This window comes from Trematomus bernacchii, unplaced genomic scaffold (assembly GCF_902827165.1).
Source record: "Trematomus bernacchii unplaced genomic scaffold, fTreBer1.1, whole genome shotgun sequence".
Classification (NCBI taxonomy): domain Eukaryota; kingdom Metazoa; phylum Chordata; class Actinopteri; order Perciformes; family Nototheniidae; genus Trematomus; species Trematomus bernacchii.
Window position 1 is genome coordinate 3,470,865 of NW_022987313.1, and position 21,331 is coordinate 3,492,195.

Sequence of the window (21,331 nt, forward strand, 5' to 3'; positions counted from 1 at the left end):
AATTACAGCTTTGCATGTAATCAGAAGATCACAACAATGAGCGTGGCCTAGTTAGCTTGATGAGGGCGGGTGAAAGAAGTCACCCTAATCCTCAAACTGTTGTCTGCACTGTTTTGAACTCACTCTCACCCTACTTCTCCAAAAAACAGGAGTCATGGTCGCTAAAAGCCCTCGACATGCAGCCTCTTCCTTGGAGCCATTTTGGACTGGTAACCATGGAGATGTGGGTCATGCAGTGATGGCAGAGAGGAGACTTGTGGCTGGTGGTGAAGTCAGAGCACTGCAGGCTGCTGGAGAAGAGGGCCATAAACTCTCATTATATCTGGGTCACTGGGATGCTCCAGCTGCAACCAGCAGACAAGACGCTATTATGCAAGAAGAGGGACGAGGGAAGTTGTGGGCACAGGGGCTTATAGTTACAGGGCACGTCTGTCTATCGAGCGAGGCATATGTCAGGAGGGTGCGTAATGATATGACATGAGACCAGCTGAGCTGTGCTTTCTCAGAAACATGCTGTTGTTTTTGCACTCGCATGTCTTCAGTTGGGACAAACAACTTCTTCCATATTATTTGTTTCAGCACAAGTAATACATTTAACTCTACATGTATTTTTTTATCTGCTAAACATCAAATAATGTTTTATGATATATCATTGCATATTGTACTGTATATTAATGTAAATGTACACATATATATTATTTTTTTAAGGCAATTGCTCTTAGATGAAACCTGCTGTATAATGAAATACAAGAATGGCCAGAAATTGTGCTACAGGGAAGACTAAATATTTCTTAATACAGAAATTGAATGTCATATACATGTAAAGCATACACATGTTGGCCTTTTTATGTGTTTTATGTAACCATTATTGTTAATTATAGTATGGGATTATCCACTATTTAGGAGATATCACCTCCTTGAAACCAGCCTACAGTTGAATATGTTGATAGTGTAAAGCTTCATGAAATCTCAGTCGTTATTTCAGTCATATAAAATCAAGTTTCTGCACCAGAAAGTGAATATAAGAGCAAGTTGTTGGCCATGTTGTTGTGTCTCCTATTGTCCATGGCCCCCACTCCATGACCCCCCTCCACTCGTTGGATCCCGGACTTGTGATTGGTGGAGACGGGCTGGCTTTGTCGTCATAGCCCCAGTGCCCATTCATCAGTGGACTTGGGCGTTGTACTCCGCATCTCATTTGCGGTGGGGCCAATTTCTCCATTTACAAACTCCGCTCGAGAAAAAATTGAAAGAATTCCCGTTTCTTTTGCATCTTTGCCACAATTCTTGCAGGTTCTCTCTCGTCCCTCTGCGGTCACTTCGGTTTCGGGCTGATCCACCGGTCTCGGTTGTAGAAGGAGTTGCCGGCGCTTGACTTGAATCTTTGGGGAGGAAGCTTGCGGTCTTTGTTCATTCATTTGATCGGTTGGGTTCCTTTGTTGCACCAAAAGCATGGGAGCACAAATCTCCAAAACCGCTGGAAAAGAGGAAGCTGCGGTGGAAAAGCCAGCAGAAGGTGCAGCCGTTGCAGCAAAGACGAACGGACAGGTATATAATTTAATTATTTAAGTCTTAATTGCTCCGTCGGAATTGTATCTGGTTTTAACAATGTGTTGCGTCAATGGCGTGCTCCATGTTCCCTGTAGCGCATCCCCACGCTCACCGGCATTCAGGGAAAGTGGCCACATGTATCCATTTCCACCGGCGAAAGCATTGTTACAAAATCATGTGCTTTTTAACGCAACGTTGATTAAAATTGATGCATTTTCTGTTTGAACTGCTTAAAATTCATACAGGCATATTATTTAATTCATTTTTTTATATATATATATATATCAGGCCGCACATCTAATTTGTTGAGTGTTTATTTCACCAGGTCGAAATTGACATTTTTGATTTATCACAATCATTTCGACGGGGCTTTGGTTTCTGAAACATTGCGGCTGTTTTGGTATTCTTTTGGTTGAAATGTGTGCAGCGGGGGTTTGTGGGCGCTCTCACTGTGGCATGGCCATTTTAAAAAACGATACCACGCCTTTGTTGCCAGATTCAAGAAAGGAGCCACGTTTTTGTGCCAACACTACCCTGTAAATCAACCAATTGTTTGAAAAAACACCGAGTTGAACGGTGGGAATATATCTCAAATAAAATAACACACAATGGTTTATTAAAAAGGTCATTAAAATAAGGCTTAAAGTCACAAAATTCCTATATTGTATCCTGTGTCTCCACACTGAACACCACCTGGCGGGAGCCGGCGGTACTGCAGTCTAGCAGACTAGCCTACTGCTGAAAACCACAGGTCTGTCGTCACTCTCCTAGTAACAGATGTTACTGCAGTTTTAGGGCTTTTTCCTATTGGTTAGTCCTTGCATTTGATTAAATTCCACATCATGCCAGATTTTGCAGGGGGTATTCTTGCACACACATTCTCTTATGTAGGCCAGAATTGGCCTAAGATGCATGATTACAGATGAACAAACTCCCTTTTCCTTAAATAACATGGAAAGGTTCACAAATGACAGTTTCATTCTCTTTCCTTCCAGGAGAATGGCCACGCCAAGACCAATGGGGATACCTCTCCAGCTACAGAGGAGGCCAACAAAGCTGATGTTCAGGCCAACGGCAGCACTCCCACTGAGGAGGCGCCAAAAGAAGAGAATGGCGAGAAAGTAGAAGTTGCAGAGGCCAACGGCGAGAAGGAGCCTGCCGCCACAAACGGAGAGGCTTCTGCCAAGCCGGAGGAAGGCACTCCGTCCAGCGAGGATGGCAAGCAGAAGAAAAAGCGTTTCTCCTTCAAGAAACCCTCCTTCAAGCTCAGCGGCTTCTCATTCAAGAAGACCAAGAAAGAGTCTGAGGAGGCAACAGAGGAAGAAGCCGCAGCAGCCGAACCAGCCGAAGGAGAGAAGGCGGCATCTGAGGAGGCAGCCGCTGAGGAGGCCAAACCAGCCGAGGCTGCAGCTGAGGAGGGAGCCAAGGAGGCTGCAGCTGAGGAGCCGAAAGCTGAGGAGGTGAAGGCAGAAGAACCTGCAGCAGAGGAGAAACCGGCGGAGGCTTCACCCGCTGAGCCAGAGACGGCAGCCAGTCCAGAGGCCGCTGCTGAGTAATCCTACTGAGCCAGACACCGGAATGAAGGAGCCCGTCTGAAGGAATGCGAGGACTTGTCTAAAACCAGGGATTTTTTTGTTCATTTTTTTTGGTGTTTGTTTACTATTCTGCAACCATCTCATCCATAATGACTGCAAGGTCCTTGGCAGTGATGAACAGGAGGTGTACTGGAGTGTGCTGCTTCCTCACTGCTCATTGGTGCTTGCATGTGTGATGTTGGCCGTGTGTGAAAGTGCGAATGTGGGTGTGAATGTTTTTTTCTCTACATGAAACCATGACTTTGTTGACACGTTGCTGAATTTGACATATTTTATCAAAGTATTTGGTGCTGGGCAATTGGATGTAGCAGCTAAAGCTGTGTCTGCAAGATTTGACACATTGTGATATTTAAAGGGAAAGTCCTAAACCAAGTCTTAAATGTTGTCTTTGCAGTGCACAGTTGTTTACAACTCTTAGAAATGCGACGCTCCTGTGGACACAACCATTCCTGAATTAAGTAGATATAGTTAACTGTCAAAACAATAGATGCTCATCACTTTCCATTAGATACCACCATTTCAGAACTCTGTAGTAATGCACGTTGTATAGACTTTGATATTACTGGTTTTATGACTGAGATGTACCTAAATGACTGAAGTTTTTAACAGATTACCCATTGTAAATGAAGTTTTTCTTGTTTTTCACCATTTGTAAGATTGAATAAAATTGGGAGATGTTTTAAGCAAAATTTGCGTCAAGCTGTAATGACTTCAACACCACTTAATTTCTACACTACAAAGCACACTCATAGGGGTTTGGGTGCAATTTTTATATGGCATAATTTATTTTGTATATAATGAGGCATCACCATATTCAATATGGAATGCAACATTGCCTAAACTGATTATAGTTGTCAGCACTAATGAAGAATAAAGACATTTAGCTCCACTAAGCTAATTTATTTATCAGGGTTATAATCCGTTTATTGATTTTGTAACCGAGTAGGTTTCATATTTCAGTTTTGTGTTGTGTGACTTACTGAGCACACTCCAATTATTTGCGTTACAGCACCCTCGTGTGGAGCCTTATAGGAATTTCAGGTGTTTCAATCATTGTATGGAGAATAGAGTGCCTCAAAATACTTGGCATAAAATGTCAAATTGTCAGAACATTTAAATTCTTCAGCAGGCTGTATTACATTAATGACATTGACAATACTGCAGTCTCTTGTAAGGATAACAGGCCTTCAAATTATTCTATATTATACAATTTAACAAGATGAAATTGACTTCAGAAGAATTCCAGAGATTTAATCGAGCAATAAGAATGACAAAATAGCACATGATTTATAACTTTAGAAATCCAAGAATGTGAGCATCGCAAAATAAACATGCTTTCTCTAAACTAATTTGCGAGGAGACAAATTAAGATGTTTTGCTGCCCTCCAGTATTTTTAGGAAATGACTGGCTTTCTTGGGAACAGCCACTGCATAATTATGTGATAAGACTTGAGGTAAGTTATGTAAACTGCTGGCTTTGCAATGTAAATGATAGTGTTGGAAACAAACATTTTTTATGGTGTCTACAATTGTTTGTATCTACAACTTTAGCACATACCTAAGTGATGCATGCGCCTTTCATTGACATGTTGAAATTGCCTCAAGCAAACACCATAAAAGATCAGAATCTTTTCAAGAGTAGAAACGGCAAACCCCAGGGTGTTTTTAGACACCCACATCTGTGCCACACTCATTTTCAAACCATCTATTTCCTTTGCACCCAGTATAACCCAGTGTACTGCAACTTTGGCTGCCACAAGAAGGGTGTGTTTTACACATAATATTTCTATTTCTGCATCCTGGTCTGTGTGTATATTTTGGTCAGGTTGTTGAGGGATTTGCTACCCATTTTGGGCCTCCCTGTGCCTCACAGTATCCCATCATGCCACACAACTCTGTCCTCAGGTTCTCCCTTCTTTTCTTAGATATTTCAAGAAAATGGGAAAACAAGAGTTTACATATGTACAAGTTAATACAGCAGGTGAGCATGTTACAAAATATATCAAAGTGAAATTATTCATTTGAGTGCAACAGATATATTTGGAGTGTGGTTTGTGGAGTGGAGCAGACGCAGTGCTCCGTCTGTGCTCCTGTCGGTCCCACCTCAGTAACCGCAGACCATCTCTGAATGGCAGTCCCCTCAGATGGCACTCCCAAGTGGTTTCCTTCAACCAGCTTCCTCTCTTTTCTGTGCCTCGGGCCCCTCACCTAACCACCGCCTCGCTCTCTCTATAGGGAAGATCAAACACCCGCTGCCCTGCCAGAGGACCATCCCTGTCCCTCATCCCACATGCAAAATATTTTCAGCACACCCATATTCAGACTTGCACGGTAGAGTAGATTTTGTAAACCTTGGCTGGCAAGAAGGCAACCAGTAGCCATTGTTAGGGAGAAATTGATACTTTATGATACTCATCCTTCTAGCTTCAGGACCAGACCAGTGGTGGGACGTTCTCGTTTAAATGCATTTTAGAGATTTCTTTATTATATGTTTCGTACTTCTACTCCATTACATTTCAAATGGAAAACATTTGAATCTGCATTTATTTTACAGATTAAATAACTGGTTACTTCGCAGTTTCCACATACAAAACATAGGTCTTGCTACAGTTTAAACTGTTGTCTTGAGTCGTGGATGTGCCTGCTGCTGTGGTCCTGGATCATAAGTCCTGGATGGATATCCTCGTGGATTCATCTTCTTATTATAGACACATGCATTTCCAAACATTTGGACTACCTATGTTGCAAATGTATTATCTTTTCAATTTACACACGGCATCTATTGCACATCTGTCCGTCCTGGGAGAGGGATCCCTCCTCTGTTGCTCTCCCTGAGGTTTCTCCCATTTTCCCCCTTTAAACTGTGGATTTTCTCCGGAAGTTTTTCCTTGTACGATGTAAGGGTCTAAGGACAGAGGGTGTCGTATTGTCATACTGATATTCTGTACAAACTGTGAAGTCCACTGAGACAAATGTAACATTTGTGATATTGGGCTATATAAATAAACATTGATTGATTGATTGATTGATTGTCTAAGCTATGATAAGACCTTTGACCTCGGCTACATGCACCTGCAATTAAGCTATTTCCTTTTCTGGAATCAAAAGTGCAACATGAAAGCATATAACATTATAAGTGCTAACATCAGTAATGAAAATAATAAGAGTGTATTCTGCATTTCTATTGATGATACTTGCAGATTATAATACATTTACTGAAACATTGGATAAAGTTGGTATGTTTGTATTTGTACTTACTTATAAAGGATCTAGATGCTACATCTGAGAGAGTTTAACAGTTCAGTATATCTTATACATTGCTGTGCTGAGTGTGTGTGGATATGTACAGTAGCTAATCTGCTAGCATCCATTATAAGTTTATTTTGACTGTTTTGTTTTCCTTTTATATCTTGGCAGTAATTATTTTATGCAGAACTTGGAACAATTGAATTTGGAAACCAGATAATTTGTATTCCTATAATTATAATATAATATGAACCCTAACCCAATCCAGGGCTGTACATGAAGGCTAATAGGCTCGATTTAATCTTAGTTTGCACTTTAGTGCTAACATAAGCGATAGCCAGATGGAAAATTAAGCACACAAGCCATTGTGCCTTAAATTGGACACATTTTCTCCAGAGTAGAAAACATCCATCCCTGCTAAAGTGTTCTTGATCGAGACACTGAACCCCTACTGTACCAGCCTAAAGGGCAATTACTTTTTGGTGACCTTTGACCCCAATGCATTAGGCAGAAGGTGAACTTTTCTTTGCAGATGAATGACCTGGTTCCCTTGAGCCTGGATCTACTTGGAATTATTTTTCCGACAGAATATTCAGTTTATAATGTATGAGATCCATTCAGGATATTTGGTATTATCTAATATGTAGCCCACTTCCAAATATGTTGTTTATAGAATGTTCTGAAAATAAACCAGTATTTGAAAAAGTGCTCCTGAGACAAAACATTGGTTTAGACAACTTTTATTTAGGTCATTATGCTTTACACGACATAATGCATGTTCAGGGATATAACGATGTTGCTGGTAGTTGTGTTTGTCTGACAGTATTCTGGTGACATATTTCCTTATAACGGTCAATTTGACCATTACCATTTCACAATATTCAAGTCACATACAAGGATAAGAGTTACATGTCAACATGTTACACAGAAAGTATTTGTTTACTTAAGATTTTTGGTCACACAAACAAAACTAGGAGGTACAAAAAAGGAAAAAACAGACAAACAGTAAATTAGGTATCACCAGTATTAAAGGAAAAGAGTGGAAAAATAAAAGTCAGGACACAACACATTTATAACACCTCCATTTCACATGCTGTCTCCATTACAGAAGCTCACTGGTAACTTTGTGGATTACTTCCCCCCCATCCCTGATCACCTGTTTTCATAAATTAGTTTTCCTTCTTCTAAGCACCTATTTTTTTTGTAGTTTTCAAGTTGAAATGCAACTATTCCTCAAAGAAGGGTGAACTACCTGTCTGTTTGGTTGAGAAACATTTTAACAGGGAGTTTACTTTAGTTTGAGAAATAGATCACAAATTAAGTTGGTTGGATTTTGGCAACTACTAAATCAACGTATCACGTTGAGGCAATGAGGAACCCAGAGAAAGAGCAGTGCACATTGTCGGCGGCAAACACACCATTGGCCTCCTCATCGGGGATCTGGAGGAAGACTGTGTCTTGCTGATCGAGCAGGAGGACAGCACTACCGGACATCTGGTCCAGGAAGCCCTTGTTGTACTCATCATAAGAGAACATAACAGGCTGGCCGTTCTTGTACAGACCCACCAGAGCATGAGCTCCATTAACATGGATGTTGTAGGAGAAATAGTAAACTCCAGGAACTGTGCAAGTGAAAATGCCAGACTCAGGGTCATAGTGGTTCTCAGCATTGTACACAATCTGGTCAAACTTGATAGGGCTGCCAGAAGGAGGGTAGGGGGTGATCAGAGATGCAGTGAAAGCAGACATAGGGGACTTGACCATAATCTCACCCATTCCCATGCCTTTCTCAAACATAATCTCACCAGGAGCACCAGGAGCACCAGCGGGACCAGCAGGGCCAGCCTCTCCATCAACACCATTATCACCGGGCATACCAGGGGGACCCTGGGGTCCAGGGACACCCTTGGCAGACAAACCTGCAGGGCCAGAAGGACCAGGCAGACCTGGGTGTCCCTTAAGGCCAGAAGCACCAGAAGGACCCTGAGGACCAGAAGGTCCTCTGACACCTGAAGCACCATCAGAACCAGAGGCACCCGACTCACCAGCACGACCGGGATGACCTTTGGGTCCAGCAGGGCCTGGAATACCAGGAGAACCTGGGGTACCTGGGCCACCTGTATGACCTTTGTCACCTGTGAGTCCAGAGGCTCCTCTGGGTCCAGGAGGACCAGCTGCGCCTGGATAACCCTGCTTGCCTGCAAAGCCCTGTGCTCCCTGATCTCCCTTGTTTCCCTTAATTCCCTGAGCTCCAGTCACACCTGTGTCACCTTTGGAGCCAACAGCGCCATGCTCACCTGTGAAACCAGTTGCACCCTGAGGTCCAACGGAACCAATTGGTCCAGTGGCACCAGTAGCACCAGTATATCCTGATGGACCTTTCTCACCCTTGGCACCTGTGGACCCGCTGGCACCTGTAAATCCCCTCTCTCCCTTCTCTCCATTAGATCCTGGCTTTCCATATCCGGGGACTCCAGGGGCACCAGTTGCTCCAGCAGGTCCCTGGTGGCCTTTAGGGCCACCTGCACCAGGCATACCTGGGGCACCGTTATCACCTGATTTACCTGGCATACCTACACCTGTGGCACCAGTGTGTCCCTTGGGTCCCTGTGCTCCCATGGGACCTGCGGCACCATCCCTACCTGAGCTACCTGACTTTCCTGGCTCACCTGCCATACCATTTCTTCCTGGCTTTCCAACACCGGCCTCACCTGGTTGTCCAGGTGCGCCCACAGCTCCTTCGAGCCCTGTCTCACCCTGAGCTCCTTGAACTCCCACCCCTCTATCACCCTTAGAACCTGGCAGGCCAGGTACACCTGGATGTCCTTTCAGACCAGACGCTCCTCTGGGTCCCATTTGTCCAGGAAGACCTGAAGGTCCAGGCTTGCCAGTAGCAGAGAGGCCAGCAGGTCCAGGGCTTCCGGAGGATCCAGCGCCTCCCCTTGGTCCTTGAGCGCCAGCGGCTCCGGTGTCTCCCTTGTCACCAGGAAGTCCGTTGCTGCCAGGTTTTCCAGATCCACCTGGGGAACCAGGTTTGCCAGCAATGGAGCGACCAGGAGCTCCAGGGGCTCCACCAGGTCCTTCGGCTCCAGGCAGACCGACAGCACTCTCACCTGGGGGGCCAGCAGGTCCCTCAGGTCCCTCAGGGCCGGGCTCACCTGGGGCTCCAGGCTCACCTGCCACTGACACCACTGTGAATAATGAAACAGTCCATAATCAGTACCAACAGAAAGAAGAACAGTAAAAAAAATGACTTACAGGTACAACTCTAAACAATACTTTAAGAGTACATTTCAAAATCTCTTATTTTAATGACTTTGTTCTGGAAATATATGCCTATAGTGTGTGCATCATTTGAACAATAATATCTTAGAAAACTGGGGGAAATGACAAAAAGTACAGAAACATGGATGTAGTGGCCAGCTCTCAGGTCTGAGTGTGTGTGAGTATGAAGTATAAGTAGTATCTTGTTCCATATTCAGTAGTATTATATTTAAAGAGGCTTTTTTTTCTTCCTAGAAAACCTTTAGGTTGTTGTTTTAGTTCATCTTGTAGTTTAGAGGTTTGACTGCATGTCTCTGATATGCTGGTGCCGTTTTATACGGTTTATTATATAAATTATAAACTTGCAAATCCTTCATAGTAAATGTAGATATCTGCCTCTGCTTTCTTCGCAACATTTTATAATTTGTTTTAAATTATGTGTTAATTGGTTATTTAACTATTAGCTTTAAGGGACAGATTGGGACTTGTTTGTCAAACAGTGAGGTTTAAATGAGAGGGAACCTTTTTTATGTGCTGCCTTAATGTGGTAACATGTGTTTGAGTATCAAAGGCTCTCTCCCCGGCTAACTGTAGCTCAGTTTGGCAAAACCAAACAGATGTTTCTACTTCTGTGTGAGGAAGGCACACCCAAACAAACCACACTGCTGGGTGACTGAACTGTAATTGCTAGTATCAAACTAAAAATAATTCACTAACAGCTACTTTGTCAAATAAAAATAGTATATTGATTCACGCAAAAGTAACATTTCATATTTTATAGCCAGCATTCAAGGCCACACCATAATTAAGATTTGTAATGTGCAGTAAATCTCTAAATATACTTGAAATGTAAATCATCTTTAGAAAAGCAAAATAAGGTTTTGGTTGAAATGAGCTGAAGTGTGCATTGACTAGCATGAGTGTCTCAAAGCATATGAACATTCAACATCAACAGCTAAAATGACTAAAATGAGAAACATTGTTTTATCTCACAGGCTTAAAGTATTGAACAGTAGTATCATGGATATATGCTCTGGAAGTAATTCATATATATTGCTGATCAATGAACATGTTGTACCTGAGTTAACTAAGGCAGTCTCCAAAAAATAAGAAATTCTGTAATTTCACTCAAAAATGGTGATAGTGTAACTGCATTAAAACTATAGAAATCCTCAAAACACACACAGTTAGATGCATGCATCTAATCCTATGACTTCTTATAGCAGAAAACCCCAAAGGTCTGCACTGAGTAAATAAGCCTTGTTATTCAAATCTTAGATCTGAATGTGCGCTGTGATTGGAGAGGCATGAGCACTGCTGCATCCAATCAGAGCACAGAGCAGTTTCAGAGCAAGGTGGAGTTTACTTTTCAAAGCAAAGTGCAGCCGGCTGTGGCCAGCATCTGTTTGGCTGTTTGTGCTGCTCCTATTTTCTACAACTAAGATGCACATTTACAAGCTGAAGATTACAGGTAAGTCTTGAAATGTTGCTTGAGTACATTTTGACTTTAGAGAAGAACATCACACTTTAGAAGCAACTTTTGGAGGGACAAACTATACTACATCAGGAGAAATGCTAGCATTGTGTATTGTCAAACACATATGCTATAGAAAGCAGCAGACTGTGTTTTTCTTACCTTGGCTCTTCACAGAGTAGGGCTGGTACTGAGGGGCGGCCTTCACCAATTTCTTCACCACATAGCGTTCTCCATGGGCAGCTGCAAAAGCCACCATGAGCAGGAAGATGCTTGCTACTCTTATGTCCATCTTGCAAAGTATGATCTGCATGGGGGGGAAAAGGAAACATTTAGCACAAAACTCTCAAGGTACAAAGTGTTAGCAAACTTTCTATCTAGTTTTGAGTTATTTTACAGATCTTTACAACTTTCTTAGCTAGGTACACAGACTAAACATCTTTACAGAAACACTATGGACACCAGTAAGATAAGATAACTAAGAGTAACATGGTGCAAATGAGTTTGTGTTCTGAGCAGAGCATCCTTAAGGGCTCTTTAAAAAACCCAGATGATGCTCAAAGCCAGCCAGAACCTGCTTCCATGCCATAGAGACATACTCAAGGCCTAGTCAAAACCTAAAAGATGACAACACTTCTCCAGATACAGAGCAGTTTAGAGAAGAAGGGAAAACACACTTACCAGCATCCAATGGGGGTAAAATCAATGTATTCAGCACCAGAAGAACTGCTGGTACTGCTGTATATCCTTAGAGTAGGAGCACAACTGAGGATATGCTGCTCTCTAGTACAATGATGTCAGTATTTATACTATATCTACTCCTCGCATCATTACAAAAAAAAGGCCCCCACTGTGCAAGCACCTCCCTCCTCAGAGCTAGGCTGTAATTAGAAGACAGATCTGCCCAAAGCCGGCATGTCACATCAGGGTGCCTCCATGTCTTGAATATCCAGACACATGATTATCACTTATTTCAGTCTTCCTCTGAACTAGAAAGTAATCAAAGCACAAGAATCACATAAATAAAGAACACATAAAACAACAAAGCACACATTTTGAAGGTAGAATACACAAATCATCTTTAAATCTTTATATACTTATTTACTGTTTCTACACATTTCATTTTGTATTCAGGATTTATTTATATTTCTGAGGGCTTATAGGACGTCCTGTTTAAATATGACAACCTCTTAAAATAGTCAAAATGCAAAAACAGCACCAGATTAGAGTGGCACCTGTGTGGCTTCACAAAGCTTGCATTGAGAATATACCCTAGCAGACTCATCTGCAAATATACATCTTGTCCAGCCGGCTGCCACAAACGAGCCTTTACCTTTCCTGACTGTCTGGGCACCTCCAAGTCTGCCATGATAAGGTAAACAAGGGAAATGGTGCGGAAAGGTTGTCCATGAAAGATACTAAAGATTTAAGTCATCATAGGTTGAAGAAAAAATTATTATGTTTACTCCTGAAGTATCATTTGGGGCATTTACATATATCGTTTTTCCACTTCACCCCCCCCACACACAGATACAACAAATCCAGCACCAGTCACTTTTACGCTGCATGGACATTTTTGCACTCTCATTTGCACTATGTAGGCTACATCATCTTTTTTTATATATATATATCCTGCTTACTTGAAGTAAACGGATATTTTGTGTTTTTTTTGCAATTATTGAGTGTTCTCGTATTTTAATGTGTGTTTGTTATACCTTGGGACTGTGGGAAACGGTTAGGGTTAGGGTTTCGATCTTTCTGTGTGTACAAACATATTTTGAGATTGACAATAAAGTTGACTTTGACTTTGACTGATATATCTATTTATGTACATATGCTGGGTATTATTTGGTCCGCTTGTCATTGTGGCGAATGGACAGAGTGGCCTTGATTTCAGTCTCTATTTCAGGATGAACACTTTTCTTAAGTTGTGTATTTTTGTAAGTGTTTCACCCTCAAAACAGCTAATAAAACTATATAAGGAGCAAATGGAAAAGACATTTGGTCTTGTTTCTGAGCAGTCTTGTGAATGCAGCCCAGTGTGCAACAGCCCTCATATGCAGTGTGGGTGTTTGGACACCAGAGGGCAGGTTTTACTGTAGTACGGCACCTCTCTATGGAGTGATACTGCAGCAGGGAAGGGGGCCATGGCCCTGTGGTCAATTGTTATTTTTGGACTTCTCATTTCGTATACATCATCAGAGGTTTCAGGACTATTCCTACAATTACAGCTAGTTTCTGTCATGATGTTGTATTTCCTCAATCAGCGCTTCATCCCCCAGTATTATCCTCCCCCTCACCCTCCACCTTGCCTTGCTTACTTGAGATCCTCCAACTGTAATTTCTCAATTTCAGCCTGGCCACATAGGAAATGTATACACCCAAATAATCACATGTTCTCAAACACACAAGTAGCCATAAATGATGTGAAGGGGGGCCGACTCTGTGTCCCATCCCAGAATCTTCCTGAACACAAGACTATTTATGGAACCTTCCTGTGTTCTTATAGTGTATATACAGTGAGTATATATTGCTGACACCGTGTGTGTATTTGCAAAAATGGTGATAGCATGTTGCCTGATTGAGGCCTTCACAAAGTTTCTATTTGAGGCATTTGTACAACACGCGACTGACAGGCGTCTTTCACCAGGACTATAATTAAATATTGTAGCACATGGAACTTGTTTGAACCCCCTTTTTTTCTGTCAATTAGACCAAATTATCTGCAATTTTACAAAGTGCTACCTTCATAGGTTTATGGCACTTAATCATTTTTGGCAAGCATTGTTTAAGTTTGCTTTTCCTGTCAAATAAAACACAACATAATTTGTGATGTTCATTTCCAAATGTTTGAAATTCTGCAAAAAACCGAGACAGGAGCCAAAGCTCAAAGCAAAGGTGCAGACTGACTACCTGAGGCTCTGGGATGTTAAAGAAAATTCACTTTTAATGTTCTTCACATGCAATTCAAGCACAAAGAGCATGACTTTTGTTTTCAATATCATAAATGAAAGCCATAATCTTTTTTTATTGCACATGGTTTTTCCTTTTTTGTAATTTTCTAAAGCTGAGGTTTCCTCCTAGCTAGTTACTGCCACAAAATGCTTTCTCTGTGCCACTAGTTTTGACATCTTTTAGCAAACTAAATTATTAAAAAAATCTCTGGATGCTTATTCTTCAAGAGGAACCTCAGCTATGCCAGTTGTAGTCAAATGTAGATGAAATGACAGAGCAAGAGAGGGTGGAGTTAGGATTTTATACGGTTTTAATTTAAGTTAATTTCAGTTTATTCAAACACTTAACCACTGCAGAAGAGCTTTTAAGTTTTCATTCCAGTGTTCTGAGGACAATCATCCATCAGCAATCTGCATGTGCGCCTGAGAAGAGGCAGAAACATTTGCTGAGCTTTGGAACCAGTATACTTTGGCGTGAGGAAGACTTTAATTAACATTGTAATTTGGATGTTGTTTATCACCTTTTCAACATTCTTTTATTTGGTAAACACGCCACTGCACACATTTGCAAAAGACTCTGTGTCCTTGTTCTTATAGTGGCAAAATTGAAGGCTGTGTGCATGCAGAGCTCTCTCTCTCTCTGCGTAAGTCATTACCGCACCCCAGCGGCTTGATGTGGTCGGCAGGCTTTATTGTAATAACCATTAGGAATTAGGTTAACAGCCTTCGAGCTTAAGGCGGTGACGTCGCTGTGCTCTTATATTGTGGACAGACGCTCACTGTAAAACACGCTTACAGTTTCATGTCACTTCATATACTTGATCTGACATAAAACCCTTTTACAGCATTTGGAAAAATAAGAAAATGGCTTATCATGAACATGACACACCCAAAGTCACTGAAAGAACTCAACACTGCACAGTTGTTGTTTCAGGATCACAGATTTCAAATGTAGTTTTATGTGATTTCTTTGTTAAAGTGGAAAGTAACTAAGTACATTTACTTAAGTACTATATTTCAGTTCAACTTTGAGGAGTCTTTACATTTTATGTTACTTTATACATACCAATAAATTAAGAGGCAAATATTGTACTTTTTAATAAATGTATCAAACCTCAAGTCATTTCCAACCCTAACCCTGAGACAATACAGCTGTTAGATGCCATAGATGTTAGAAAACTTGAGATATAGTCAAACACATTATTTTCTCAAAATGACTAGTAAATTTGACTTTTGGACTACACATATGCTACAAATATCCATTTTATAGTATCAATTAGAAAAATATTTCCAACTAAAGTTTTCTAGAACTGTATGATGTTCCCATAGAGAAAACAATTAATATATATATATATATACATTTTATACAGCAAAAACTGTTGATACAGAATACTTAAAAATTGCAATCGATATCATATCGGCTCCCAAGTGTTGTAATAGTATAATATTGAGAGATAAGCAGATCATCATAGCCCTGCCAACAGTACATAAAGTAAGTACAACTTGCACCACCTTCACCTGTTCCAATTAGGATGCATCATAACTGCAATCATGTAATGTTTTATTCTGAAATGGGTATTTGGCATAATGCATACTTGGTACTTTTAGTATATTTCCATGCTAATACATGTACTTTTGATTAGGAAACTGTGGTATTGCTTGTAAAATAGAAACCACTGGTGCCTGTTTAGAAGGATAACAACAGGTTTTGTTTTATCATCCTCTACAGAAATAGATTGAATCTTAAAAATAAGCTTCACAAGTTCTGATAGGGCAGATTTTCTTTGACCTCTGCAGAGGACAGGATCTGGCATTGTGAGGTCCTGCTTGTTGTAAAGGCCTCGTCCGCAGCTAATAAAAGTCAGTGCATTTAACTAAATTCATCAGGGAAGACTGCTGGGCGCTCTTACTGGCAATGTTTGTGATGTTTGTGCTTGTACTTTGCAATGATAATAGTGTTTAAAAGGAACATTCTCGTATTTTGTCTGTTTTTGTTCGCTCCACTGCCTAGGAATTGCTGTTTCTGGTTTCTTCGCCATGCCGACCGAGGCTCAACCCACACCCAAGAGGAGAACATAATTGGCGGTTGATGTAAGGGAACCCGGCCGAGCACGTGAGTCAAGCAACGGCTAAAGATACCCCATCACGACTGGGATACAAATGTAATGTTTCAATAAACTCCACGGACCACTAAGAGCTACTTTAAACTTTATGAATGGCAGACTTGACGGGGGCCCTTGTGAGTGATTGGTGGGGAAATTACAGGGTCCTGAAAACAAACATGCACCCAAAAAGAGCCGGAAGTGTAAAAGTAACTGAGAAATGGCAGTGGTGGTTACCTTAGGGATGAGGGATGATCTCTCGGAGGTCACGTTTGAAACCCCAGAGATGTAGGAAAGTATGGGGGATGGATGAGAGAGCGACGGTTGTATGTAGGTGTAAATATGAAGCACAATTACCATGCATGTATTCATAAGGTTTAACAAACAACTACTTAAATGTTGACAAATCTTACTTTTTTATTGTGTTAACTCATAAAATTGTGGAGTTGGATATCTTGGTCCCACTCACTTCTGACAGCAGGAACTTGTTTCAACACTTACGTACGTGTGGATTTATTTTCGACTGTGAGAAAGGTCTGACTCAGCTGCTGGTTTGAAGCAACATTTTTTGTCTTTCTTTAGCTGAGAAAATCTGAGTTTCTGAGTTGCAGCATCCAAAAAGTAATTTGGCTAGACTTACTCAGCCAGACAGATTATGAGGTCACAGTGCTGCAAAACAGCACTTGTGGACACAATGTACTACAGAGGTAAAAAGGTCAGAACAATACAGATATCGTCTTTATTCTTGTTTAGTTTTCCATCTCTGCTTTTTATTCATGACATGATAACTTTCCACCATTCTCTGGAATGATCTCTTCAAAGGGGAACACACAACCCCCGTCAAACAGAAGACAAACTGCTTATTGTGGGATCATTTTAAGATATCAAAGTTAAATAAAACCACCTTAATGGGATTTTCAGCGCTTAAGTGTAGGTGGCGGAGTCCTGTATTTAAGGATAATGACTAATCCGCTACATCGAGCCTGCGTAAATTCCAGGTTTCACTGTCTGTATCAAGCAGCGTCAGCCATTTCACAACACATGCTAAGAAAACCTGTCTGTGACGTCTTTGTGAAAGATGGGAGGATGGAAACGCCCAGCTCTCTGAGTGCAGAGTAAACTGCATCAGGCAGAGGTGGATTTATATTTGACTTGTCAGTTCATAATTACATTTGACTTTGCATGTTGTGCGGGGGGAAATGGCGCTTTCTATGCCTAGACACAGGGTGACATCCGAGAAACAATGTTTGTACAACACAAATGTCACCTCACCTTCTGGAGCAGATAGTTAGCGCTGCACCATAATGACTTGCGGAGAGACAAAACAAGTGTTGTTTCTCTCCACTGTATTTTGTTCCAGCTGTGTCTGCCTCAAAATAAGTGTTGGAGCTAAACATATCTCTGTTCATGCTGTTTGTGTATACAGACATGACCACAGGAAGTTAGCTGCAGTTTAACGTACAGTATGTCCCTAACAATGTCGGGGTCCAGTCTGGATCAGGTGTGGTTTGGAAGTTTGTTTTGCTGGCTGATGGACACTACGTGGGCTGATGCTCTGTCCGGAGCCAGGAACAGTGGACCTTACTGAGTCTAAATGGGAATCATTCCACATTATGTAACATACACAAACAATGTCATCCTGTCTACTCTCTACTAACAACATCAGCTATACTGTACCTGCTGATCCGTTGAAGGGTTGCAGGGTCTGCAGCTGACATTAGCAATGGATAAAACGTAATTTATATCATATTGTTTTTAAGTTTGAAATTCTTCTGTCGGTCGTTTTTTTATCAGCTAGCAGCAGGGAACTTACGACGCCCTGTTGGGTTCTCCTTTGCTTTACGAAACAACTTCAGCTCAGTGTTTAGCTGTCGGGCCCACAGGTTTACTGTTTTGGTTTACTCTCCTTGCTCTCATTTCATTGTTTTTGGCCTTAGCTGTCAGCTGTTTACAGCAAAGAAAGCTTTAAAAACCCACTGAACCTTCCCTGTTACAGAGACTTGAAAATTGGCATTCTTTTAGTTGGAGAAACATGTTAACCAATTGGTCAAACTGCATTTGGAACATAAATCAAACCAATAACAAGTCACACAATAACCTCTACACAAATCAAGATGCAGCACCTTATTGCCATACAACCTTTATTTTTGTCCCAACTTTGCCATAAGCCAGCATAACAACGAGATAACATGCAGTTGGTTTGCCAATTAAAATCAGATGTGACAAAGAATGATACAAAGTCTACATGTGTTTGGCTCATACATAAGACATTTAGAAAAAAACACAGACGAGTGGTTCGAAGCAGATGTTTTGGAGTTTGTTATTGGTAATCCACTGACACAAGAAAATCCCAGAATGAAATGTGATGAGAACGCACAAAGTGAAGTTTCAGTCCATCTGGTTATATTGTTGGTAGATGGATATCATGTTGTGTTTGTTTAAGAGGTTCAGAGAACCAAACTTCATTTTTGGCAGGATATTTTGAAGCAATCACCAAAAGGTGGATTCTGAATGCAAAACACTTGCGTTGTGAGGTTTTAAAGAGCCTCACATGGTGGACCTGGATAAGTGTCAATGCAGCATGTGTCCTGGGTATTCTTTGCCTTCAGTGTATCTTTTGAACACCCACCATAGAGAAAAACCATGGAGCATTAAACATGTCTAACCACAGGTCATCTGAGTCTGTCCCTGACATTTAGACAAAACAAATCTGAAGTCAAAGTGTCAAAGCTCTCAGGCTAAATCTGGCTGGACGTTTACTCAGAAATGTAGCAGGACCGCACTGAATGAACGTTTGTGTTCACAGTTCTGCAGAATCTGTGAAATTACAAGTGATATACATCTCTTTCACAAAGAAAAGTCATGACTGAGCACATCTTTAAAGGAGCTATTAGACCTGCGTTTATATGAAATGAGCTGTAAACTCCCTCATTTTTAGAAGCAAACTCCAGGATGTTGTACAGAAAATGTGCACATTCGTGATTCTCTAGCTTTTTACATTTACATCCAGTCGTAAGGCGGAGGCGTCTAATGGGCTGAATCCTGTCTGGGTTTTGTTAAATGATGTATACCACTCAGCTGCATTACATAGATGAAAGCTATGGAAATGTGATTATATGAAGTCAGTAAGAGTATTTTCTTGGGGGGTCTGGAAGTTGTCTTTCTGTGTTTAAAATGCATAGATTCAAATTCTGGAGTTGATCAACATTTAATGACAAAGATAATAAATGCTCCCAGGTGGTCTGCAGGGCCAATGTTGCACAGCAGAACAAGGAGTTTGTTATTGTGATGATCCAACAGTTTCTCTGCAGAGAGCCTGTTTCACTGTCTGCAGAGTCCAGTGGTCTCAAACACAGAAAGAGTGTGAGTCACTGTGCTCTGTAATGTGGGCACACTGCAGATGTCTTAAATGACCACGGCTGTAGACCTGTTCACCAGACTGATCCCCATGTAAAACTTTCCCTTCTCCTTAACACAATAATTATAATGTCACTTCCCAGAGCTCTCTCTGTATAGGTTTAACTGCAATGACAGCTTACTGGAAGATCTTTTTAGGACAGGCTTGATGACTATTTTGGGTTTCTGACCCTCTTTCCTGACAAAGAGCTTCTGTTAATCTCTATAATTCCTGTATTAAAATCTCCTTTTTCCTGGATAATGCTGCTACTGTAAATACCATTTTTCCAACGGTATAGGATATACTTTCAAAGTCAATCTAAAGCATGTAAGTATACGTCTCCCTGGAGCTGGAGGTGGCCAGTCGAGTCTGAATGGCACAAGGTGAACTGCCACTTCTTACGAATAGTAAATATAAGACTTTGAAGAGTCTCCAATGCTATTTTTCTCAGCTATTTGCAGTTCTGTATTTCAAACAAAATCTCCAAAAGTGGAAGTCTGAGGTCCTGTGGTAGAAGAAGAGAGCCTTACAGTCCTAATACTGGGGCTGATGTGTTTACGTTGGTCTGGTCAGATTGCAACAGCTCGTGGTTGAATAAAACTGTGGTTGTAGCCTCTGCTTGAAACCCTGTCTCGTGCCAGACAGACAGGTGGACTGAGGCTGTGTCTGGAAACTCCTGCAGGAGCTTTAAAATGGCAGCAGCTTTCTCAAGTGGCTGTCTCCCAAAGGGACAGAACATTTGATCAAACATGCTTCCCAAGATGGAAACAGACCTCAGTCACAGACGGTGCTGCTGTGTGCATCTCATTCAGTCGGCCAACCAGCCATTTCCAGGAGGCCGTAACCACTTTGGTAGCCTGAGTGAATAACATTTAATTTTTTATGCAAAGCCATCTGTTTCTATATCCACTAATTGTTAGTTTTACAACACACCAGATATACCCGTTATTTTTGTTTTATTGAAGCCAAAAGGAGCACCAGAGCACTTTTTAAAATATTTTAAAAACATGTGTTTTTGCTTTTATTTAAATTAAATAAACCTTGTGAATACAGTTAGTAGATTACAGGACACTGTGAGGTCACTCATGTCAGTGTCCCTGAGTCTGATTAACGTGGATACATCAATAGCAATGCATCTTGCTTCAGGGTGCCAAAGTGACATCACCACACACAAAAAAACCTAGAATGGCAATAGAATATGTATAAAAATGATGCGTGCATCTGCACCTTGATTTGGATCCCCTTCAACTTTTATTGGGTTCCTCAGTGCCCCATACTACCATTCTTTGGTAAGCCTGCTCACAATGTTCACATGACACTAAAATGTGTTCCATTATAAAACAAAAGACTAAGCCTGCGTCATCTTGTGTTAGGCCTATTTGAGAAAAGTCGTCCTTTGAGCTAAATGCTAACGGCATAACACGTACTAACATTTACTATGCTAACATGCTAAGCAGGAAAAATGTATCATGTTCACCATTTTTTTTCTTTTTCTTAGACTCTCAGTTATCCAGTAACAAGATCCTGAGTCCCATTATCATGCGGTGCATCCACCTACATCACCTCATGTTGCAGCATTACAATGCTTGGCCCCATGTTGCAGGGATCTGTACACACAATTACTAGAGGCTGAAAACATCCCATTTCTTACATGACCTGCTTACTCACCACACATGTTGCCAAAGACCATGTTTGTGATGATCTCTACTGGCGTGCACCTCAGCACCCTTCCAGTTCCTGACAAAATC

At 41.3% G+C, this 21,331-nt stretch overlaps 2 protein-coding genes across 2 annotated transcripts; one reads left to right on the forward strand and one right to left on the reverse strand.

The window, feature by feature from the left end:
* The first annotated feature begins 1,165 nt into the window (after positions 1–1,165).
* On the forward strand, positions 1,166–3,835 carry marcksb (myristoylated alanine-rich protein kinase C substrate b). The gene is made up of 2 exons (XM_034125997.1): positions 1,166–1,548; positions 2,547–3,835. The coding sequence occupies exons 1-2, from the start codon at positions 1,453–1,455 to the stop codon at positions 3,105–3,107; spliced, it is 657 nt and encodes a 218-aa protein (XP_033981888.1). The 5' UTR covers positions 1,166–1,452; the 3' UTR covers positions 3,108–3,835.
* A 3,281-nt stretch (positions 3,836–7,116) lies between these two features.
* On the reverse strand, positions 7,117–11,901 carry col10a1a (collagen, type X, alpha 1a). The gene is made up of 3 exons (XM_034123173.1): positions 11,812–11,901; positions 11,293–11,437; positions 7,117–9,583 (listed from the first exon to the last, which is right to left on the reverse strand). Exons 1-3 carry the CDS (start codon positions 11,815–11,817, stop codon positions 7,749–7,751), a joined length of 1,986 nt encoding a protein of 661 aa, XP_033979064.1. The 5' UTR covers positions 11,818–11,901; the 3' UTR covers positions 7,117–7,748.
* Between the last annotated feature and the right edge of the window lie 9,430 nt (positions 11,902–21,331).